Genomic DNA, 26,413 nt, shown 5'->3' on the forward strand with positions numbered 1-26,413 from the left:
AATTCCTGCTATTATCACATTCAACTGAATAAAGGTTGCAGAAAAGTTCCCACGTTGCTGCTGAAATAACTCGATTTTCATGTCTGAAACTGATCAAAGTTGACAAAATATGAACATACCTTGAAATCTAATGTGCAGTTTGGTGATTTCTCTTATGTATTGCTTAGCCATAGTTATTATGTACACAGTTCATGTGTCAAACTACTTCCAGATTGCTACTTCTTCCGATGCCAGCACCGTTCCAAAGTTGCTTTCTTAATGTTAGTCAATGACAGCCATGATGTGAGTCTCATAGGCTTAGATTGAGAAAGTGACTTCAGGTCCACACAGAACACATTGTGTGAGATGGCCAGACACCACTGTGGTCATGAGCTGCAGAAGAGGAGCAGAACTGCTCTGGGGATGGAAGAAGATGGCAATTTCACACACAACACTTCTTTTTGTTTTCTTTTTATTAAACACAACAACTGCAATTTCTGATGCAGGTTTTGCTCAAAAGCCAAGATTGGATTCAGCAGGAAGGAGAAGTATCAGTGCTTCCGTTATATTTCACATATTATTGAATCTACATCTGGTTTAGGCTCAAAAACTACATCTAAAACTGCAGTCCACTACTTGTACAACCACGTCTCAAACTAAATGTTAAGCCCCGATAACATGATAAAGCCCATAATCACCTCCCGTGCCAGCACCGTTCCTGCAGTGTTGGCACTCGTGGTCCCGAAGCTGAGATGCAGGGTTGTGATACGTGATGCCCGGTGCCCAATCAGCGCTGGCATCACAGGCTCTGCCTTCAGACAAACTGAACATGAAGAGGAAGCTGGGGATCAGCTGCAACCCGGATTTCTTCTTCATATTCAGTTTGTCCAAAGGTGGGGACAGTGACGCCAGTGCTGATTGGGTACTGGGCATCACGTGTCACAACACCACATCTCAGCCTGGGGACCACGAGTGCTCACACCATGGGAACGACACTGGCACAGGAGGTGAGTATGGGTTTATTATGTTTTCGGGACATACCATTTAGTTTAAGAAAGGGTTGTCCTAGTTGTGGACAACCCCTTTAAACAAACGTGACTACTCAGGGTTTTACATTGGCTTGGAAACAAGCAGATCTTTGGGTGAAAAAACGGCAACAACAAGGATGAATCTTGAGGTAAAATCAGTCCGTTTCTCTCAGAAGGGAACAGTCACACAGATGTATGAATGTAGCCTTAGGATTAGTTCACATGGTTTATAGCAGCCATATTTTCTAGTCTGTATTGTAAATCCTGCCTTGATCACGACCTTGCGACCTGAACTAATATTTGCCTATATTGCTGTTAGTTCTGGTTATGACACCTGTTGACTAGCTGTGACGGGCAGCCATAATACTAGAACATTAGGACACTTTGGGGCCATGTGAATTAGTCCTATCCACTATCAGAGGAGTTGCCATCCGGTGCACTAGGTAATCTTCAGGCTGAAGTCACCACCACACATGGTTGCAAACAGTGTATAATGGGAACCTGTCACCTGAGTCATGCTGCTGAAACCATAGGCAACACAAATACGAGTGCGAGACCTGTCAATCACCTGAAGAGGCAGTGGGAAAAGCATGCACTGGACTAGTCTTGTCTCCAGCTGTGGTTCTAGCTGTGGGAGAGAAGTGTCAATCACCAGGAAAAGCTGATCGGGGACGGTGCTGAATTAGTCTCAACTCCGACTATGGTCCTTAGCTGTATGAGAAGACTGTCAATCACCTGGAGCAGCAGCAGTAAAAGCCATTGGAGATGGCGCCAGACTAGCCTTGTCTATTCCTATGCGCCTCAGCTGAATCTTCTAACAATATATACATATTTTTTGAAACACAGGAGTGTTTCAGAGAATTGTGTAGCCAGGCTCTGATTCATGCTGCCTGGGTTTGAGCAACATGACAGGTTCCTTTATCCCTCTCCTGCTCCATGTATATACAACTGCTTCTCACTAAATTAGAATATCATCAAAAAGTTAATTTATCTGAGGTCTTCAATACAAAAAGTGAAACTCATATTATATAGAGTCATTACAAATAGAGTGATCTATTTCAAGTGTGTATTTCTGTTAATGTTGATGATTATGGCTTGCAGCCAATGAAAACCCCCAAATCATTCTCTCAGTAAATTAGAAAAATTAACAAAAAACACCTGCAAAGGCTTCCAAAGCGTTAAAAAGGTCCCTTAGTTTGTTTCAGTAGGCTCCACAATCGTGGGGAAGACTGGTGACTTGACAGATTTCCAGAAGGCAGTCATTTACACATTCCACAAGGAGGGTAAACCACAAAAGGTCATTGCTAAAGAAGCTGGCTGTTCACAGAGTGCTGTATCCAAGCATAGTAATAAAAAGTTAAGTGGATGGAAAAAGTGTGGTAGAAAAAGGTGCACAAGCAACCGGGATAATCACAGCCTTGAAAGGATTGTTAAGAAAAGGCCATTCGAAATTTTGGTGACATTCACAAGGAGTGGACTGCTGCTGGAGTCATTGCTTCAAGAGCCACCACACACAGTATACAGGATATGGTCTACAAGTGCCGCATTCCTCGTGTCAAGCCAACGCCAGAAGCGTCTTATCTGGGCCAAGGATACAAAAGAACTGGACTGTTGCTCAGTGGTCCAAGGTGTTGTTTTCAGATGAAAGTAAATTTTGCATTTCATTTGGAATCAAGGTCCCAGAGTCTAGAGGAAGAGTGGGGAGGCACACCATCCAAGCTGCTTGAGGTCTAGTGTGAAGTTTCCACAATCAGTGATGGTTTGGGGAGCCATGTCATCTGCTGTAGTAGGTCCACTGTGTTTTATCAAGACGAAAGTCAGCTCGGTCGTCTAACAGGAAATTTTAGAGCACTTCAAGCTTCCCTCAGCTGACAAGTTTTTGGAGATGGAAATTTCACCTGTCCACACTGCAAAAGTACCAATACCTAGTTTAACCCCATCATGACGGAGCCCTTTTTCGTTTTTGCGTTTGCTTTTTGCTCCCCTTCTTCCCAGAGCCATAACTTTTTTATTTTTCCGTCAATATGACCATGTGGGGGCTTGGTTTTTGCGGAACAAGTTGTACTTTTGAACAACACCATTGGTTTTACCATACTGAGTAATCAAAAACGGGAAAAAATTCCAAGTGCGGTGAAATTGCAAAAAAAGTTCAATTCCACAACTGTTTTTTTGATATTTTTTTTTTACCATGTTCACCAAATGCTAAAACTGACATGCCATTATGATTCTCCAGATCAATAAAGAGTTCATAGAAAACAAACATGTGTAGGTTCTTTTTTTATTTAAGCAGTGAAAAAAAATCCAGTTTGTTAAAAAAAAAAAAATTGAGTCATTTTCCAATACTTGTAGTGTCTCCATTTTTTTGTGATCTCGGGTTGGGTGAGGGCTTATTTTTTGTGTGCTGAGCTGATGTTTTTAATTATACCATTTTGGTGCAGATACAATCTTTTGATCGCCTGTTATTGAATTTTAATGCAATGTTGCGGTGGCCAACAAAAGTAATTCTGGTGTTTTGACTTTATTTCTCATTACACCGTTTCGCGATCGGGATAACTTTTTTTAGGTTGATAGATCGGGCGATTCTAAACTCAGCGATATCAAATATGTGTATGTTTGTTTTTTTTATTGTTTTATTTTAAATGGGGCAAAAGGTGGGTGATTTGAACTTTTATATTTATTTTTATTCTTTTAAAAACTTTTTTTTTACTATTGCCATGCTTCAATAGTCTTTAAGGGAGACTACAAGCTGCCATATCCCGATCGGCTCTGCTACGTACAGGCGATGATCACTTGTATGTAGCAGAATTGCTGACTTGCTATGAGTGCCGACCAGTGGGCAGCGCTCATAGAAATCCGGCAGTGACAACCATAGAGGTTTGCTGACTTCTGGTTGTCATGCCAACCCATCGGTGACCCGCAATCACAGCGCGATTGCCAGAAGCGTGCATTAAATGCCAGTCAGAGTTTGACAGCGGCATTTAATGGATTAACAGTCGCGGGTTGATCGCGATTCCACCCTTGGCTGTTCTGGGCACATGTCAGCTGTTCAAAACAGCTGACATGTGCCGGAAAAGATGTGGGCTTAGCGCCAGAGCCAACATCAAAGGGGGAGACACGACATGCGCTGTACTAGTATGGCACATGTCGTGAAGGGGTTAAAAACAACAGTATCATTGTTCTTGATTGGTGTTATGATCTGGTGGCCTAAGAGCAGCATGAGACGTTCTCTGGAGAAGGTGGTACCTGTACTGACCGCAGACCCTGAACTTAACACCGCAACTAGAAGTAGCCGTGGAATGTACCTAGCGCTCCCTAGACATCTCGACACAGGCGGAGGACTAATTACCCCTAGAGATAGAAAGGGGAAAACTATCTTGCCTCAGAGAAAATCCCCAAAGGATAGACAGCCCCCCACAAATATTGACTGTGAGAGGAGAGGGAAAAAACATACACAGACTGAAATGAGAATTTAGCAAAGGAGGCCACTTCTAGCTAAATAGAAAGGATAGGACAGAGTACTATGCGGTCAGTATTAAAACACTAGAAAATATCCACCACAGAAAATACAAAATCTCCACAGCTAACTAAAGATATGGAGGGTATATCTGCATCTCCAGAGATACCAGCTTGGCTAAACAAATCCTTATACAGACCAAGCTGGACAAGACAAAAACATGGAAAAGAACTGAACAATAAGGCCACAGCATGTGGACAGCAAAAATCAAGGCCAGAACTTATCTTTGTTGAAATGAACTGCAAAGCAGAAGACACCAGGCAGGGATGTGAATCCTCCAGGAACAATGGACAACTGGCACTGACTAAAGGGTGAAGCAAGACTAAATAGCCCAGTCAAAATTGCAAAAAGTGAACACACCTGATAAATGCTGCGATTCAGAGACAGCAGCGCTACCACTTACAACCACCGGAGGGAGCCCAAGAGCAGAATTCACAACAGTACCCCCCCCCTTGAGGAGAGGTCACCGAACCCTCACCAGAGCCCCCAGGCCGATCCGGACGAGCCAAATGAAAGGCACGAACCAAATCATCAGCATGAACATCGGAGACAACAACCCAAGAATTATCCTCCTGGCCATAACCCTTCCATTTGTCAAGATACTGAAGCTTCCGCCTCGAAAAATGAGAATCCAAAATCTTCTCAACCACATACTCCAACTCCCCATCAATCAACACCGGGGCAGGAGGATCAACAGAGGGAACAACGGGCACCACATATTTCCGCAACAAAGATCTATGAAAAACATTATGGATGGAAAAAGAAGCTGGAAGGGCCAAACGAAAAGACACTGGATTGATAATCTCAGAAATCCTATAAGGGCCAATAAACCGAGGCTTAAACTTAGGGGAAGAAACCTTCATAGGGACATGACGGGAAGACTGTTGTGAATTAGACTTTTTGGCTCCCTCTGGTGGTTACTAGTGATATGACTCTGGGATTTTCTTCCCTCAGTTTGCACCCACCTGGGTCGTTAGTCCAGGGGTGTTGCTATATAAACCTCATGGATCCTTAGTCCAGTGCCTGGCATCATTGTAATCAGATCCTTTTTGTTTGCTGCTATCTGCTGGTCCTGGTTCGTGCAAAATTAAGCTAAGTCTTGCTTCTTTGTTTTTTCAGTTATTTGCTTGCTCTCATTTTTGTCCAGCTTGTATTTAATGTGATTCCTGACCTTGCTGGAAGCTCTAGGGGGCTGGTGTTCTCCCCCCGGGCCGTTAGACGGTTCGGGGTTCTTGAATTTCCAGCGTGGATATTTTTGATAGGGTTTTTGCTGACCATATAAGTTATCTTACTATATTCTGCTATTAGCTAGTGGGCCTCTCTTTGCTAAATACCTAGCTCATTCTTACGTTTGTCTTTTCCTCTTACCTCACCGTTATTATTTGTTGGGGGCTTGTATCCAACTTTTGGGGTCTTTTTCTCTGGAGGCAAGAAAGGTCTTTCTTTTCCCTTCTAGGGTTAGTTAGTTCTCCGGCTGGCGCGAGACGTCTAGAATCAACGTAGGCACGTTCCCCGGCTGCTGTTATTTGTGGTGCTAGGATTAGATATATGGTCAGCCCAGTTACCACTGCCCTATGAGCTGGTTTTTGTGTTTGCAGACTTGGTAACTATTTCTGAGACCCCCTGCCATTGGGGTCATAACAGAAGACAACCAGACCAAATCCCCAACCCGAAGCCGGGAACCAACACACCAACGACGGTTAGCAAAACGCTGAGCCCCCTCCTGAGACAACACCAAATTGTCAACAACATGAGCCCAAATTTGCTGCAACCTGTCAACCACAGAGTCCACCCCAGGACAATCAGAAGGCTCAACCTGCCCCGAAGAAAAACGAGGATGAAAACCAGAGTTACAAAAGAAGGGTGAAACCAAGGTAGCAGAACTAGCCCGATTATTAAGGGCAAACTCGGCCAATGGCAAGAAAGCCACCCAATCATCCTGATCAGCAGACACAAAGCATCTCAAATAAGTTTTCAAAGTCTGATTAGTTCGCTCGGTTTGGCCATTTGTCTGAGGATGAAATGCGGAAGAAAAAGACAAATCAATGCCCAGCCTAGCACAAAAGGCCCGCCAAAACCTAGAAACAAACTGGGAACCTCTATCGGACACAATATTCTCCGGAATGGCATGCAAACAAACCACATGCTGAAAAAACAACGGAACCAAATCAGAAGAGGAAGGCAACTTAGGCAAAGGTACCAAATGAACCATCTTAGACAACCGGTCACAAACCACCCAGATAACTGACATCCTCTGGGAAACCGGAAGATCCGAAATAAAATCCATAGAAATATGCGTCCATGGCCTCTCAGGGACCAGCAAAGGCAAAAGCAACCCACTAGCGCGGGAACAGCAAGGCTTGGCCCGCGCACAAGTCCCACAGGACTGCACAAAAGAACGCACATCCCGTGACAAAGAAGGCCACCAAAAGGACCTACCAACCAAATCTCTGGTACCAAAAATCCCAGGAGCTAACACAGAACAATGAACCTCCGAAATCACTTTACTAGTCCATCTGTCAGGAACAAACAATTTCCCCACTGGACAGCGGTCAGGTTTATCAGCCTGAAATTCCTGAAGAACCCGTCGTAAATCAGGGGAGATGGCAGAAAGAATCACCCCTTCCTTCAGAATACCGACCGGCTCAAGGACCCCAGGAGAATCAGGCAAAAAGCTCCTAGAGAGGGCATCAGCCTTAACATTCTTAGAACCCGGAAGATACGAGACCACAAAATCAAAGCGGGAGAAAACCAGGGACCATCGGGCCTGTCTAGGATTCAGCCGTTTGGACTCGAGATAAATCAGATTCTTATGATCGGTCAAGACCACAATACGGTGCTTGGCCCCCTCAAGCCAATGTCGCCACTCCTCAAATGCCCACTTCATAGCCAACAACTCACGATTGCTGACATCATAATTGCGTTCCGCAGGCGAAAACTTTCGAGAAAAGAAGGCACACGGTTTCATCAAGGAACCATCAGAATTCCTCTGAGACAAAACGGCCCCTGCTCCAATCTCAGAAGCGTCAACCTCAACCTGAAAAGGAAGAGAAACATCCGGCTGACGCAACACAGGGGCAGAAGTAAATCGGCGTTTAAGCTCCTGAAAGGCAGAAACATCCGCAGAGGACCAATTCGTCACATCAGCGCCTTTCTTCGTCAAATCGGTCAGGGGTTTAACCACACTGGAGAAGTTGGCAATGAAACGGCGATAAAAATTAGCAAAGCCCAAAAATTTCTGAAGGCTCTTCACGGATGTGGGCTGGATCCAATCATGAATGGCCTGAACCTTAACCGGATCCATTTCTATAGATGATGGAGAAAAAATGAAGCCCAAAAAAGAAATCTTCTGTACTCCAAAGAGGCACTTAGACCCCTTCACAAACAAGGCATTATCACGAAGGATCTGAAATACCATCCTGACTTGTTTCACATGAGACTCCCAATCATCTGAAAAAATCTAAATATCATCCAAATATACAATCATGAATTTATCAAGATAATTCCGAAATATATCATGCATGAAGGACTGAAACACAGATGGAGCATTAGAGAGTCCGAATGGCATCACAAGGTATTCAAAATGGCCTTCGGGCGTATTAAACGCAGTTTTCCATTCGTCACCCTGCTTAATACGAACAAGATTATATGCCCCTCGAAGGTCAATCTTAGTAAACCAACTAGCCCCCTTAATCCTAGCAAACAGATCAGAAAGCAAAGGCAAAGGGTATTGGAATTTGACCGTGATCTTATTCAAGAGGCGATAATCAATACAGGGTCTCAAGGAGCCATCTTTTTTGGCAACAAAAAAAAAACCTGCTCCCAATGGTGAAGAAGATGGCCAAATATGCCCCTTCTCCAAGGACTCCTAAACATAGCTCCGCATGGCGGTATGTTCTGGCACAGACAGGTTGAAAAGTCGGCCCTTAGGGAACTTACAGCCTGGAATCAAGTCAATAGCACAATCACAGTCCCTATGCGGTGGAAGGGAACTGGACTTGGGCTCATTGAATACATCCTGGAAATCTGACAAAAACTCAGGAATTTCAGAAGAGGGGGAGGAGGCAAATGACATCAAAGGAACGTCACCATGAACCCCCTGACAACCCCAACTAGTCACAGACATAGATTTCCAATCTAATACCGGATTATGCACCTGGAACCATGGGAAACCCAGCACAATAGCATCATGCAAATTATGCAACACCAGAAAACAACAATCTTCCTGATAGGCTGGCGCCATGCACATGGTCAGCTGTGTCCAAAACTGAGGTTTATTTTTAGCCAACGGTGCAGCATCAATGCCCCTCAAAGGAATAGGACTCTGCAAAGGCTGCAAGGGGAAACCACAACGTCTGGCAAATTCTAAGTCCATTAAGTTTAGAGCGGCACCTGAATCCACAAATGCCATGACAGAAAATGACGATAATGAGCAGATCAGGGTCACAGATAACAGAAATTTAGGTTGTACAGTACTGATGGTAACAGAACTAGCGATTCTCTTGGTACGCTCAGGGCAATCAGAAATAACATGAGCAGAATCGCCGCAGTAAAAACACAACCTATTCTGACGTCTGAATCCTTGTCGTTCAGCTCTAGACACAATCCTATCACACTGCATAGGCTCAGGACTCCGCTCGGAAGACAATGCCATAGTGTGCACCACTCTGCGCTCGCACAAGCGCCGATCAATCTGAATGGCCAGAGACATAGAATCACTCAGACCAGCAGGCGTGGGGAACTACACCATAACATATTTAACGGATTCAGAAAGACCCTTTCTGAAGATTGCCGCCAAGGCATCCTCATTCCATTTAGTCAGTACAGACCATTTTCTAAACTTCTGGCAATATGATTCTGCCGCTTCTTGACCCTGAGACAGGGCCAACAAAGTCTTCTCAGCATGATCCACTGAATTAGGTTCGTCATACAATAACCCAAGCGCCTGAAAAAAGGTGTCTACATTAAGCAACGCCGGATTCCCAGGTTCCAGGGCAAATGCCCAATCCTGGGGGTCACCACGCAGCAGAGATATAACAATTTTAACCTGCTGGATGGGATCACCAGAGGAACAGGGTTTCAGAGCAAAAAACAGTTTACAGTTATTTTTAAAGCTCAGAAATTTGGACCTATCCCCAAAAAACAAATCAGGAGTTGGAATTCTAGGCTCTAAAACCGGAGTCTGAACGATATAATCGGAAATACCCTGTACTCTAGCAGCAAGTTGATCCACACGAGAAGCCAATCCCTGAACATCCATACCAGCGCCGAACTCCTGAGCCACCCAGAGGTAAAGAGGGAAGAAAAAAAAACACAACAGACTACAGAAAAAAAATGGTTCAGCACTTTCCTTCCCTTATTCTGAGATGCGGTTAACTCATTGTTGGCCAGTTGTACTGTTATGATCTGGTGGCCTAAGAGCAGCATGAGATGTACTCTGGAGAAGGTGGTACCTGTACTGACCGCAGACCCTGAACTTAACACTGCAACTAGAAGTAGCCGTGGAATGTACCTAGCGCTCCCTAGACATCTCGACACAGCCGGAGGACTAATTACCCCTAGAGATAGAAAAGGGAAAACTATCTTGCCTCAGAGAAAATCCCCAAAGGATAGACAGCCCCCCACAAATATTGACTGTGAGAGGAGAGGGAAAAAACATACACAGACTGAAATGAGAATTTAGCAAAGGAGGCCACTTCTAGCTAAATAGAAAGGATATGACAGAGTACTATGCGGTCAGTATTAAAACACTAGAAAATATCCACCACAGAAAATACAAAATCTCCACAGCTAACTAAAGATATGGAGGGTATATCTGCATCTCCAGAGATACCAGCTTGGCTAAACAAATCCTTATACAGACCAAGCTGGACAAGACAAAAACATGGAAAAGAACTGAACAATAAGGCCACAGCATGTGGACAGCAAAAATCAAGGCCAGAACTTATCTTTGTTGAAATGAACTGCAAAGCAGAAGAGACCAGGCAGGGATGTGAATCCTCCAGGAACAATGGACAACTGGCACTGACTAAAGGGTGAAGCAAGACTAAATAGCCCAGTCACACCTGATAAATGCTGCGATTCAGAGACAGCAGCGCTACCACTTACAACCACCGGAGGGAGCCCAAGAGCAGAATTCACAACAGATTGGCCAACAAACTCACCTGACCTTAACCCCATAGATAATCTATGGGGTATTGCAAAGAGGAAGTTGAGAGACACCAGACCCCACAATGCAGACGAACTGAAGGTTGCTATTAAAGCAACCTGGGCTTCCATAACACCTCAGCAGTGCCACAGGCTGATCGCCTCCATGCCACGCCACATTGATGCAGTGATTGATGCCAGAGGAGCCCCGACCAAGTATTGAGTGTATTTACTGAACATATGTGAGTAGGTTGCGGGATGCAATAACGGACAGGAAGCAGAACAAGGGTTAAAGTTAGTTACTGAAACAGGTGTATACTCCACGCAGGGAGGGGAAAGTAGAGGCAGGGATATGGCAGGTGATATAAGCACAATTGGTGTACTAAGGGGAGTAATGAAGGCAAAAGGTATTACAACTGTTTCTTAAGGTTAGACTTATCAGTCTGATGGCTTTCGGACTGCAGAGTCTTAGGTTCTAATGGTTGTGCCGACGCAGTCAGCACGTGATGAATCCGGTGGCGTCCTGCAGGCGTTGCTGATCCAGTTCCTGGAGGTGACGATGAGTCCTCCACGTTTTGCACATGGTCCAGGATTTGGGTTGCAGAGCGAAGAGCAGTCTCTAACACTGCCGGGGCTTGACAAAGCTTGGCAGAAGTATGTGGGTGAGAGAGGGAACAGTTCTCGGTAAGTCACCCGGTGTTTCTTAGGCGGCACGAGTGCGTTATTTACTGGCATAGCATTGGGTACCTTGAGCAGTGGGAGCCAACGGGCAAAATACAGTTTTCCGGACACAGTCTTTGTAAGTGGCAGCAGGGACAGTATAGCGCGGACCTGCACTGTCACGGTGGACGAAGCACCAAACTTTCCCTGCTGCGTGCTCTCGCCAAGTCTGACTGCCTTTTCGCGCAATCTGCTCTTTTTATCCTAGCTACGCCCCCTGCTGTTGAGTGCAAAGGTCGGTCCGGGTCTCTAAGCTTTCCCCCAAACAAAGGTGACTGTCCCGACAGTTCCGGACCCGGCGCAAGAAAGATACCCCCGGTCTGGTCCCTCTTCTTTCACTCCCCCCCTCCTTTTGCTCGCCATTCCACAAGTGAGAATTCTTGTAGTTTGCATTGACATTCTACTAGTCATTGAATGATTTGTTGCCAAATAAATTGGTCTTGATTGTATCTGTTGGGGGGGTATTCCGTCTGTGGCCCGTTCTGAGCGCCATAAGTCAGAAAGAGTAGTCAAATCAGGGTGACTAGCCGAGTTGGGCTCAACAGATGAGGGCAGGGATGCGCCCATTTCCAACGGAACTTCAGGAACCTCAGGAACTTGTCCCTCTCTTGGATTTACAGGCGACAGATCAGGCAACTCTTTGTCTTCACAAACAGCAACGACCAGAGGGAACATTTCAGGAACACTTTTCCCCTCTTCAATTTGGTCAGGATCTTTGGACAGACAGGGACATAGCATATTGCAGTGAACTAGTCAAGCGGGAGCATCTTCTTCCCTTTCAGGTTGAATTTCATAGACGGGCCCTTCATGGCTGATTCTCCGCTTCACCTGATATGGGGATTTTCCCACCGGTACTCCAGTTTGTACCTAGGACGCTTATCTCAGACCAACACTCGGTCCCTGGCTTGAAGAGCTGTCCTTCCCATAGTAGCTGTCTCTGGATGCTCAAGTTCTCGAAACCTGGTCTGCACCAGGCAATGTAGCGTCTGTAGATGATGACGATGTTCTCAGACCCAGGTGGACACCCCCATCCGTGAGTAGTCCTCCTCTGCATCCAACTCCAACTCGGTGATCTCCCTTCCTGGCCGGCCGAACAGCATTGTATATGGAGTGAAACTGGTGGTGCAATGTACTCGGTTGTTATACTCCCACACTATCTCAGCTACAAATTCAGGCCACCGGGCTTTTCGGTCTTCCTCTAGAGTCCTTAACATCTGGATAAGAGTCCGATTGAACCGTTCACAGGCTCCATTTCCCTGAGGGTGATAAGGCGTTGTCCGAGATTTTTCGATCTGGTACAGGCAATGCAGTTCTTCCATCACTTGCCCTGAAAAACAGTCACATTGATTGGAGTGGATTCTCTTCGGGCAGCCATACACTTGAATGAAATTCGTGCAGATGGCATGTGCTGCTGATATGGCAGCTTGGTCACGTGTCGTAGTCACAACGGCGAACTTAGTGAAGTGGTCCATCATTACTAGAGAATGCCCATATCCTTGGTGGGCCAGACCTATCGCCAGATAATCTATCATCAATACTTTGAGAGGAGCAGAAGTCATGATGGTCTGTGTGGGAGATCTCTGCTTTGGAGGCTTAGCTAACTTGCAGTTTCTACATTATTGATAGACCTCTACCACCACGGCTTTCAGGCGAGGATGCTAAACTAGCTTTTGCAGCCACTGAAAAGTCTTCTCTTGAAGAGTGAGCTCTTCTTTCGTGTGCTTCTGTAGCCACCTTAGGCAGCAGCGCCTCGGGGATCACCACCTGCCAGGTAACACCCAGTTCCCGTTGTAACTGAATCTTTAGGTACAAAACTCCATTCTTCAGCTGGAGCCTTTCCCACTGTCAAAGGATATGCAGAGTGCTGGGGGACAGGGCATCTCTCTCTTTTTGACTGAGAAGTTGTTTCAGAGTTACCCACTTTCTCATTTGAGCGAGTTCCCCATCTTCTTGTTGTAACCAGACCCACTCATCACGGGACCGTCCCAGTATGCATACCCGAGTCACTGCCTGCACCTGTTTCTGCGTAGCTGCCAACGTCCTAGCAGAATCCCGGAACTCGGGGACCTCCTCAGCCTCTAGCTCTTTGTCACGGTTGGGCCCAGGCTTTTCGCGCATGACTCTGGATAAGGCATCGGTGTGAGAATTCTCAGCTCCCCTCTTGTAGGTGATTTTATATCGAAACTTTGCCTTCCTAGCCACCCAGCGCTGCTCCAGGGCCCCGAGTTTCGCGTTTTCCAGGTGGGCCAAAGGGTTATTATTATCAGTGCGTACCAGGACTTCAGAGCCAGACAAATATTCCTCAAACTCCTCAGTCATGGCCCACACCAATGCCAACAGCTCCAGCTTGAATGAACTGTAATTGTCCGGATTCCGTTCTGAGTCATGTAAGGATCGGCTGGCGTAGGCGATTACCCATTCTTTTCCATCTTGGATCTGAGACAACACAGCTCCGAGTCCATGCACGCTTCCAGTTCTCTGGTCACAGTCTCTGCAAGTGGCAGCAGGGACAATATAGCGCGGACCTGCGCTGTCACGGTGCTCAGAGGACGGAGCACCAAACTTCCCCTGCTACACGCTCCCACCAAGTCTGACTGCCTTTTCGCACGCCCTGCCCTTTTTATCCTAGCTATGCCCCCTGCTGTCGAGTGCAAAGGTCGGTCCGCATCTCTAAGCTTTCCCCCAGACAACAAAGGTGACAGTCCAGACAGTTCCAGACCCGGCGCAAGAAAGGTACCCCCGGTCCCATCCCTCTTCCTAACGCTCATACTCACTTGCGAGAAACTCGGATGAGTCTCGCATGTTAATACCCGGTGCTGCTGCCGGCACTCAGATCGGAGCGTGCGGCCGCATAGGAATACATGCAGCCGCACGCTCTGCTCCTGAGTGCTGGGTGCAGTGCCGGGTATTGCCGTGCGAGACTCATCCGAGTTTCTCGCAAGTGAGTATGAGCCCTTACCAGGGCCGGCTCCAGGTTTTTGTGGGCCCCGGGCGAAAGAGTCTCAGTGGGCCCCTTTAACACATACCACAATTCATAATGCACAGTTACAGCAGAGAAATATAGGTATAGTACAATGCCAAAGATTTCACTTCTTACATTACATGAGTGATATCTATTGCAAATTCTTCAATAGGTCAGAAACCGGAAAGTATAGTCCCCCATACAGTATTATGGGCATCACATAATGCTCCATGCAGAATAATGTGCCCCATATATTGCTCCTTACAGTATTTTGGGTACCACATAGTGCTCCATACAGAATAAAGTGCCCCATATATTGCTCCATACAGTATTATGGGCACCACATAATGCTCCATACATAAGAATGAGCCCCACGTATTGCTCCATACTGAATAATGAGCAACATATATCGCTCCAAACAGAATAATAAGCAACATACACTCACCGGCCACTTTATTAGGTACACCTGTCCAACTTCTTGTTAACACTTAATTTCTAATCAGCCAATCACATGGCGGCAACTCAGTGCATTTAGGCATGTAGACATGGACAAGACAATCTCCTGCAGTTCAAACCGAGCATCAGTATGGGGAAGAAAGGTGATTTGAGTGCCTTTGAACGTGGCATGGTTGTTGGTGCCAGAAGGGCTGGTCTGAGTATTTCAGAAACTGCTGATCTACTGGGATTTTCACGCACAACCATCTCTAGGGTTTACAGAGAATGGTCCGAAAAAGAAAAAAAATCCAGTGAGCGGCAGTTCTGTGGGCGGAAATGCCTTGTTGATGCCAGAGGTCAGAGGAGAATGGGCAGACTGGTTCGAGCTGATAGAAAGGCAACAGTGACTCAAATCGCCACCCGTTACAACCAAGGTAGGCCTAAGAGCATCTCTGAACGCACAGTGCGTCGAACTTTGAGGCAGATGGGCTACAGCAGCAGAAGACCACACCGGGTACCACTCCTTTCAGCTAAGAACAGGAAACTGAGGCTACAATTTGTACAAGCTCATCGAAATTGGACAGTAGAAGATTGGAAAAACGTTGCTTGGTCTGATGAGTCTCGATTTCTGCTGCGACATTCGGATGGTAGGGTCAGAATTTGGCGTAAACAACATGAAAGCATGGATCCATCCTGCCTTGTATGGAGCATCTTTGGGATGTGCAGCCGACAAATCTGCGGCAACTGTGTGATGCCATCATGTCAATATGGACCAAAATCTCTGAGGAATGCTTCCAGCACCTTGTTGAATCTATGCCACGAAGAATTGAGGCAGTTCTGAAGGCAAAAGGGGGTCCAACCCGTTACTAGCATGGTGTACCTAATAAAGTGGCCGGTGAGTGTATATTGCTCCATACAGAATAATGGACCCCATGCAATGCTCCATACAGTATAATGAGCCATATATAATGCTCCATACAGTACAATGAGCCCAATATATTGCTCCGTACAATATTATGGGTACCATATATTGCTCCATTCAGAAGAATAGGCCCCATATATTGCTCCATACAGTATAATGAGCACCATGTATTACTCTGTACTGTATAATGGGCCCCATATATTGCTCCATGCATAATGTGTCCCATATAATGTTCCATACAGTGTATGATGGGCTCCATATAATGCTCCAGTATATGATGGGCCCCATATATTGCTCCATATATAGCGGACCCCACATAATGCTCCATGCAGTATAGGATGGACCCCATAGAGTATAATGAGCCCCATATATTGCTCCAAATAACGGTCCATATAGTATAATAAGCCTCACATAATGCTCCATACAGTATATGATTGGCCCCATATAATGCTCCATATAGAATAGTTCCCATATAATGCTCCTTATATAATGGGCCCCATATATAATGCTCCAGTGTATGATGTGCTCATATCATGCTCCATATATAATTGGCCCCATATATGATGCTCCAGAGTATGATGGGCCCATATATGATGTTCCAGTGTATAATGGGCTCCATATATGATGCTCCAGTGTATAATGAACCCCATACATGATAGGCCCCATATATGATGCTCCAGTGTATGATGGTCCCCATATATAATGCTCCAAACATAAAAAAAAATTAATACTCACCTCTCATCGCTGGCTGCTGCACTGCTCTGAACTCCTCAGTGTCGTCGTCTTCCAGCTCTCTGAACTGTGACTGCTCAGGCAGAGGGCGCACAGACGTGACGTCATCGCGCCCTCTGACCTGAACGTCACAGTCATCAAACGCCGCAGCGGTGGAGCTGGGAGAGGTAAGTAAAGCAAGTGCTGGGACCCTGATCAAGCGGAGGGGCCCACTCGTGGGTATCTGCACTAGCACAGACACCGGGCTCCCATAGTGTGTAGGTGTCCCCGACAGCGAGTGGGCCCCCCCCTGCTCAGGGCCCTGGCACGTGCCCGTACATTTCAGTAGGTCAACATTTTAGATTTTAAAATCCTTTTTTTTAAGCTGGTGTTATAAAGTACTCAAATTTACTGAGATAATGACGTTTGGGTTTTCATTGGCTGTAAGCCATAATCATCAACATTAACAGAAATGAACACTTGAAATAGATCACTGTTTGTAATGACTCTATATAATATATGAGATTCACTTTCTGTATTGAAGAACTGAAATAAACTCACTTTTTGATGCTATTCTAATTTAGTGAGAAGCACCTGTACCCGTCATGGAGTGGGTGTGAGTGTATGAATTGGGCTCCAGAGCTGATGGAATGTGCCTGCCGTTCTGTACAGCTGCCACTTGTCTCTAACAGCAGAGATCGGAGAAACTTAAAAAATTAAGTGGAAACAAAAAAAAAAGCATTTAAAAAATATTTTAAAATGTCTAAAAATTAGTTTGACCCCTTTCCATTTCCTAAAATTAAAAATGAACATATTCAGTATTGTTATGTGCATAAAAGTCCGATCTATGAAAAAACAGAATTATTTAAACCATAAGGTAAAAAGTGATAAAAAAAAAAATGTAAATACTAGAATGGACGTTATTTTTGTCATTGAACTTACCCCAAAAATTGGCATAAGAGGCGCTGTGTCCACCCCAAATCGTACTTTTAAAAACTGTAGCTGGACACACAACAAACGAGCTCCATTTTTGGAAAACTAAAAAAGTTATATTTGTGAGACAATGAAAAAAAGAAAGAACTATACAAGTTTGGATTTAAAAAAATTAAGACTTTAGAGAAGGAAAAAATGAAAACGCAAAGACGAATATTGTTTGCATCATAAAGGGGTTAAGGTGTGAATATGTTTCTCATTCTATAGCTGGAGGTTCCCCCAAGGTTTGGCCTGGGGACATGTAACATGAGTGGCTTGTGATCTGCTGCTCAGGCACAATAGTCGGTGGCTTCTCGGCACAGTCACTTTATTACAGGCTGATGAATGGCGGCCAGGGGTGAGAGGGCATCGTCCTCCTGTTCATGGAGCCCTGCAGCTGCCAGGCATTCCCGCCACCAGGGGGCGGCTGTGAGGCAGGCGCTGTATAGCACGGCCAGCCGCTGCCGACCTCAGTCACGCTGTCACCTCCAGCTGTGGCGGCGCTCTGTGATATTAACCCCCCCGCCGCCAGTCTCCGGCGGGGCCACCGGCTTCGATCACCATAGTCATGCTGCTTCTGTGAATTTTTCCACCCACAGAGAGGAAGGAGGGCACGGCTCCAGCTGGTATCCCACTGCAGACGGAGGACGCCTGGCACGGAAAACTCTTCTCTGTGGACACCTTTCAGCAGAAGAACGAAGCAGAGAGCGAAAAGTACGTGAGTAAGCAGCAGCTCCATGTGTGATGCCACCCAGAGGCGGCACAGAGCGGGCACGGCCGGGGCAGGACTGTGGGTGCCGGCTACCTGCTGCTCTCCAGCTAGTGTACCACTACAACCCTAGCGTGCAGTGCCAGGAGTAAGAATGGTGGGAGTTGTAGCTGCATAGCAGCATTATGGAGCAGTCCCCTGACACATAGCACTGTGGTGACTACTGTGGGTCCTGTCAGGGCTAGTGTGGCTACCATGTCATCCAGGTAATGGGCATACATGTGTAATGTCAGGGCTAGTGTGGCTACCATGTCATCCAGGTAATGGGCATACATGTGTAATGTCAGGGCTAGCGTGGCTACCATGTCATCCAGGTAATGGGCATACATGTGTAATGTCAGGGCTAGTGTGGCTACCATGTCATTCAGGTAATGGGCATCCATGTGTAATGTCAGGGCTAGCGTGGCTACCATGTCATCCAGGTAATGGGCATACATGTATAATGTCAGGGCTACTGTGGCTACCATATCATCCAGGTAATGGGCATCCATGTGTAATGTCAGGGCTAGCGTGGCTACCATGTCATCCAGGTAATGGGCATCCATGTGTAATGTCAGGGCTAGTGTGGCTACCATGTCATCCAGGTAATGGGCATACATGTGTAATGTCAGGGCTAGCGTGGCTACCATGTCATCCAGGTAATGGGCATACATGTGTAATGTCAGGGCTAGTGTGGCTACCATGTCATCCAGGTAATGGGCATACATGTGTAATGTCAGGGCTAGTATGGCTACCATATCATCCAGGTAATGGGCATCCATGTGTAATGTCAGGGCTAGCGTGGCTACCATGTCATTCAGGTAATGGGCATCCATGTGTAATGTCAGGGCTAGCGTGGCTACCATGTCATCCAGGTAATGGGCATACATGTATAATGTCAGGGCTACTGTGGCTACCATATCATCCAGGTAATGGGCATCCATGTGTAATGTCAGGGCTAGCGTGGCTACCATGTCATCCAGGTAATGGGCATCCATGTGTAATGTCAGGCCTAGCGTGGCTACCATGTCATCCAGGTAATGGGCATACATGTGTAATGTCAGGGCTAGCGTGGCTACCATGTCATCCAGGCAGGTACGGACTGGGGATGAAATTCAGTCCTGGCATTTGAAATCGCCCAGGCCCATGTTGTCCCCATCCCCAAGCACTAGATGGGATATATCACTAATATTACCCTGGATGGAGGAAAGGAAGATTTACTACAAGACCAGTATTTCTAATGATACCCGTGGCCTGCTGGGGTAAGTGATGGAGTCAGCAACTTTGTGGTCTGTCACAACTGTTAACAGTATGGGTGTCTTGAGAACATTGATTCTGTTAACAACGTAGCACACAAGGCAGCCCACAACCAGACAGGCCCTTCTGGCATTTACCAGAATTGCCAAATGGCCAGTCCGGCCCTGCATCCAGGTAATGGGCATCCATGTGTAATGTCAGGGCTAGTGTGGCTACCATGTCATCCAGGTACTGGGCATACATGTGCAATGTCAGGGCTAGTGTGGCTACCATGTCATCCAGGTAATGGGCATACATGTGTAATGTCAGGGCTAGTGTGATTAATATATCATTCAGGTAATGGGCATACATGTGCAATGTCAGGGCTAGTGTGGCTACCATGTCATCCAGGTAATGGGCATACATGTGTAATGTCAGGGCTAGTGTGATTAATATATCATTCAGGTAATGGGCATACATGTGTAATGTCAGGGCTAGTGTGACTACCTCGGGACGTCCCAGGGAAGCACTGACAGCGAAACGCGCGTCGGAGCCCTTTGTCCACATCTTGGCAGTAGGTTGGTACTATCTATTTACTTATTTTCTACCTCCCTCCATTTGTTCCTGCATTTTACATATATGCCTTCATTTTTGAGGGTAGTTAACTTGTGATGGTGTTTTTTGTGCAAGATACTACCGAGTACATTATGGCTCTCTAAAGCACGTTACATTGATTTTATGCACTGGCAGTTGCTTATGGGCCTCATATTTATTTATTTACTGTATATATCTTTGTGTCTGTTTATATATACTACTCCATACAAGTATTTGAATAGGAATAAAGGGATATGCTTACTGTTACGATTGTACCTTAATCTCGCCTGACATGGTTGCTAGGTGTCACCAGCCTTGTCATCATTTGCTGTATCAATTTTCTATTATTCCCTTTGAATTATTTATTAAAATGAGTATATTAAATAAGAATTCTGCTCTGTGATTCACTTTTTTTCTCTTTTTGGGCAATATTCCAGTTCTTTGATGTGATAGAGCTACATTATATTTGGCCATTGATTTTTGGATTAACATGTTATCCAGGTAATGGGTATACATGTGTAATGTCAGGGCTAGTGTGGCTACCATGCCATCTAGGTAATGGACATACATGTGTAATGTCATGGCTAGTGTGGCTACCATATCAACCAGGTAATGGACATACATGTGTAATGTCAGGGCTAGAGTGGCTACCATGTCATCTAAGTAATGGACATGCATATGTAATGTCAGGGCTAGAGTGATTAATATATCATTCTGGTAATGGGCATACATGTGTAATGTCAGGGCTAGCGTGACTACCATGTCATCCTGGTAATGGACATACATGTGTCTTGTCAGGGCTAGCATGGCTACTTTGTCATCCAGATACTTGGCATACATGTGTAATATCAGAGCTGGTGTGGCTACCATATCAATCAGGTAATAGGCATACATGTGTAATGTCAGGGCTAGTGTGACTACCATGTCATCCTGGTAATGGACATAGATGTGTCCTGTCAGGGCTAGCGTGGCTACTTTGTCATCCAGGTAATGGGCATACATGTGTAATGTCAGGGCTAGTGTGGCTACCATGTCTTCTAGGTAATGGCTATACATGTGTACCGACAGGGCTACCGTGATTACATTGTCATCAAGGTAATGGACATACATGTGTAATGACAGGACTACCATGTCATCCAGGTAATAGGCATACATGTGTAATGTCAGGGCTAGCGTGACTACCATGTCATCCTGGTAATGAACATATATCTGTAATGTCAGGGCTAGTGTGGCTACCATGTCATCCAGGTAATGGGCATGCATATATAATGTCAGAGCTACCGTGGCTACCAAGTCATCCTGGTAATGGACATACATGTGTAATGTCATGGCTAGTGTGGCTACCATGTCATCTAGGTAATGGACGTACATGTGTAATGTCAGGGCTAGTGTGGCTACCATGTCATCCAGGTACTGGGCATACATGTGTAATGTCAGGGCTAGTGTGCCTACCATGTTATCCAGGTAATGGGCATACATGTGTAATGTCAGGGCTAGTGTGCCTACCATGTTATCCAGGTAATGGACATACATGTGTAATCTCATGGCTAGTGTGGCTACCATGTCATCCAGGTACTGGGCATACATGTGTAATGTGAGGGCTAGTGTGCCTACCAAGTTATCCAGGTAATGGGCATACATGTGTAATGTCAGGGCTAGTGTGGCTACCATGTCATCCAAGTAATGGGCATACATGTGTAATGTCAGGGCTAGTGTGCCTACCATGTTATCCAGGTAATGGGCGTACATGTGTAAGTAATGTCAGGGCTAGTGTGGCTACCATGTCATCCAGGTAATGGGCATACATGTGTAATGTCAGGGCTAGTGTGGCTACCATGTCATCCAGGTACTGGGCATACATGTGTAATGTCAGGGCTAGTGTGGCTACCATGTCATCCAGGTACTGGGCATACATGTGTAATGTCAGGGCTAGTGTGCCTACCATGTTATCCAGGTAATGGGCATACATGTGTAATGTCAGGGCTAGTGTGCCTACCATGTTATCCAGGTAATGGGCATACATGTGTAATGTCAGGGCTAGCATGGCTACCATGTCATCCTGGTAATTGACATACATGTGTAATGTGAGGGCCAGCGTGGCTACCATGTCATCAAGGTATTGGACAATTGATTGCTTCGATCTGTCATATCCGCCCATTAGTGCGTACACAATCCATAAACGCCTTTGTATCTCATTCGGATGATTACAGCTTTGAACTCTTGATAAAAGTTCATTATCACGTGTGTTAGACTCTTACACATAATGTGATGTAACCGGAGCTTTAGCCAAGAATTTCTCCTGCTCCCAAGTGATTGAGGATCTTTTTGAGAATCTCATTAAGTGACGAGGACCACCATCCTGGCTGTGGGAATGTGGCCTGCCCTCCACAGGAAGGTATACAGAGATTTGTATGGAGCCCAGCAGGAACATGGACCTGCATTTATGAAGTGCAGGCTCGACATGGCAGAGAAACCAAAGAATGTCTAGTATGTGGTACACTTACTAAGAACGATGAAGCAGGATTACCAGCCAAGTGACGTAAGTGAGCACATTGATTAATAAAAAGCCAAGGGAATTGCAAAAAGACAAATAGCCATTATTGGCTGGTGGACCCCTTGTCGAGAATTAGTCTGTGTTAGTAAAGGTTCGCGTAATATACTGTAAGTAATGATCTGAAGAAAGAAGAAAAGCATTTATTATATTACTGTGTGCCAGTGATGCTGAATCATCTTAAAGGCGTCCACTGAAAACAAGTTATCATCTGTCTGCAGGCTAAATGATAACTTACTGATCGGTGGTCATCCCACTGCCGAGACCCGCACCGATTGGCAGAACAGCTAACTTTTATTAGAAGGAAATTTTAACTCCTTTAATAAATGAAGCAGCAGGTTAGATGCCCAACCACCACTTTATTCTTTCCCTATGAGACTGCCAGAAAAGCTGAGCACAGCACTTGGCAGCCTTACAGGTAATGATTAAAGCGGTGGTCGAGCATGTACACTGGTTAAAAGTTTCCCTTGCACTGGTTGGTGTGGGCCACAGAAGTCCAAGACTCACCGATCAACAAGTTACCAACTAGCCTGAGGATAGCTGACAACTTGTTTTTACTGGACAACCCCTTAAAATATAAGGGATGCAGATTTGGCCAGCGCCGAGATGGTGAAGACCCTGAAAAAACATTGAATATATTGCTTTTTTTAGTTTAGTGAGTTGCCTTATATATCATCCATACTTCCCAACTCATTTGTATTTCATGAGATTGTCCAAAGTGGACCGCAAAGGGGATCATACAAACGTACCCTATAAGGAGGCCTTTTCTGTTGTCCAGAAAAGGATTTTAAGGGTATGTTCCCATGTTGGGTATGTTCCCATGTTAGGTATGTTCCCATGTTGGTTATGTTCTCATGTTGGGTATTTTCTCATGTTGTGTATGTTCCCATGTTGGGTATGTTCCCATGTTGTGTATGTTCCCATGCTTAGTGTGTTCACATGTTGGGCATGTTCTCATGTCGGATATGTTCCCATGTCGGGTATGTTCCCATGCTGGGTATGTTCACATGTTGTATATGTTCCCATGTTGGGTATGTTCCCATGCTTGGTATGTTCACATGTTGGGTATGTTCTCATGTCGGATATGTTCCCATGTCGGGTATGTTCCCATGCTGGGTATGTTCCCATGTTGGGTATGTTCCCATGTTGGGTATGTTCATATGCTGAGTATGTTCTCATGTTGGGTATGTTCTCATGTTGGGTATGTTATCATGTTGGGTATTTTCTCATGTTGGATATGTTCCCATGTTGGGTATGTTCATATGCTGGGTATGTTCACATGTTGGGTATGTTCACATGCTGGGTATGTTCACATGTTGGGTATGTTCACATGTTGGGTATGTTCATATGCTGGGTATGTTCACATGTTGGGTATGTTCACATGCTGGGTATGTTCACATGTTGGGTATGTTCACATGTTGGGTATGTTCCCATGTTGGGTATGTTCCCATGTTGGGTATGTTCTCATGTTGGATATGTTCCCATGTTGGGTATGTTCCCATGTTGGGTATGTTCCCATGTTGGGTATGTTTCCATGTTCGGTATGTTCCCATGTTGGGTATGTTTCCATGTTGGGTATGTTTCCATGTTGGGTATGTTTCCATGTTGGGTATGTTCCCATGTTGGGTATGTTTCCATGTTGGGTATGTTTCCATGTTGGATATGTTCACATGTTGGGTATGCTCCCATGTTGGGTATGTTCCCATGTTGGGTATGGTCACCAAAAATGCTGCAATAACGCAGCTAATTGTTATTGAAGTATTTTTGCCTTCTCATTATTTTCTGTGGGACAAAAAGCGCTGCAAAAAGTGACATTTAAAAAAATGCAGCGGTTTTCCAATTCAGTCTGGATAAAAAAATAAGTGTGTGCATGAGATTTCTGAAACAGCTTCGCAGATACTGTAAAAACTAGCTTTCAATATGCATTAAAAACACAACTTTGTTTCAAGTGAATTGAAACCTAATACACTCCATTTGCCGCTGCGATTATCCATCTTCTGAAGGGACACGGAATTGTCTGACGTGGAACACCTGACTGGCCGGTCAGGTAAAAGATTAGTTTTACCTCCTGCCTTTTTGTCTGACGCGCAGGGTAGGGGTTAAAGTTGGCACCTGGCCCGGCTGTTATTAGGTGGTGCTGATTGGATAAGGGGAGGTCAGGTGGGAACTGGAGACTTCCAGGTAATATAAAAAGGGGTTGCCTGAGGCGTTTTGGCCTCTTTGAACAGGGATTCACAGAGCTGCCCTCCCTCCCTCCCTCCCGTGTGGCTTTCAATTATAATAGTTGGTTATTGGTTGAATGTGGTATTTGGTTGAAAAGGTTGATAAAAGTTGCAGCGGTTGGCGGAAGAACAAGACAGGTTACGTGTCGGGAGTCCGGCGGCATATCCCCACAACTTACAAGTAATTAACTGAAAGAGAGCTGGACCTTACCCCTCCAAAGAAAGAAGGGTTGTTATAAAAGATGAGAATGTATGTTGGATTCTCCAATAAATTTACATGTTTGACTATAATTTAGTCTTATTCTTTGTGTCAGGTAAAAAGGCAAAGGGGGGGGGTTGTGTGTATGGTCTGGGCAGTCAGTAAGTGCCGCTGTAACTTGCTTCTCTCTATACTTTGAACATGGTGGTAGTCTTTAACGGGTTTGTCTGATCACCACCTGTAGGACATGTCATCAGTATCAGATCTGTGGGGATTTGACATCCTGCGCCCCCATCGATCATTTCTTATTGCTCTGACGCCTCTGAACAAAACCGGAAAGTGCAGCTCCACTTAGGGTATGTGCACACGTTGTGGATTTTGCTGCGGATCCGCAGCGGATTGGCCACTGGGGATTCGCAGCAGTTTTCCATGAGTTTACAGTACCATGTAAACCTATGGAAAACAAAATCCGCAGTGCACATGCTGCAGAAAAAATGCGCGGAAACGTAGCGTTGTTTATTCCGCAGCATGTCAATTCTTTGTGCGGATTCCGCAGCAGTTTACACCTGCTCCATAATAGGAATCTGCAGGTGTAAAACCGCAGGTGGAATCCGCGGAAAAAACGCTGGATAATTCTGCAGTAAATCCGCAGTGCGGATTTCCGGCAGATTTACCAAAATCAGTGCGGAAAAATCCGCACACCTTTCCGCACCGTATGCACATACCCTTAATGTGTAGTGGCCGTGGCCCGGTACTGTGGAACAGCTCATATTCAAGGAGCAGCTCTATTCAATGGTTTCCTGTTGCCGCCAGATTAAATGAGGGTGCCTACCGATCTTATATTGATGACGAGATAAACCTTTACTTATAGAGTATATGGAGCTGAACAGATAGATATAATGTTTATGCCAAAGATCCTGCACAACCTCTTATTTATTGCATAATACATTGGGCTTAGGTGTCCAGTAGGTGGTTCTACACCTACGCGCATAACAAGCTGAGTTTTAGATCAATGGCAAGTCATGGAAAGTCAATCCCCACAAAACTTTCTATGAATCTGCTAAGCTCCGGCTCTGAGATCACTCAACAGTTTAACATGACAGATCCTCCTTAATTCTCTTCCATCGTGGCCCAGTAATGTTTGTACTTGCTTACACCAAACATTTTTGGAACATAATTGTGAGTCACCAATCTATGCCATATATAAAGGATATTATTACAATTGTCCATTGGCATGTATAGCACAGATCACTTTTGTAGAAAGTTTTTTTTATCTCCTGTGTTCAGGAAGCATTCATGAATTCTTCACCTGCTTTCCTATGGTGATGGAACTATGAAGTATATTATCCCAAATATATTGTCACCTTGTATCTCTGAAAGAAATCTTCAGGTGTATGTCTATCAACAAGTCCTGTATCATTGAGCGTGCTTAGACTGAACCGTGTATCTGAGCCATCTTGTGCAGTCACTAGT

At 45.3% G+C, this 26,413-nt stretch overlaps 1 protein-coding gene across 1 annotated transcript in view; it reads left to right on the forward strand.

Annotated features, from left to right (window-relative positions):
• Window positions 1-26,413, forward strand: part of CUX2 (cut like homeobox 2) — a 643,055-nt gene that overhangs the window by 447,639 nt on the left and 169,003 nt on the right. Inside the window, exon 6 of the mRNA XM_077292557.1 lies at window positions 17,990-18,104. Within this exon, the coding sequence (XP_077148672.1) occupies window positions 17,990-18,104 (115 nt within the window). The remainder of the gene's footprint in view (window positions 1-17,989; window positions 18,105-26,413) is intronic.

Source organism: Ranitomeya variabilis, chromosome 1 (genome assembly GCF_051348905.1).
Source record: "Ranitomeya variabilis isolate aRanVar5 chromosome 1, aRanVar5.hap1, whole genome shotgun sequence".
Taxonomy (NCBI): Eukaryota; Metazoa; Chordata; class Amphibia; order Anura; family Dendrobatidae; genus Ranitomeya; species Ranitomeya variabilis.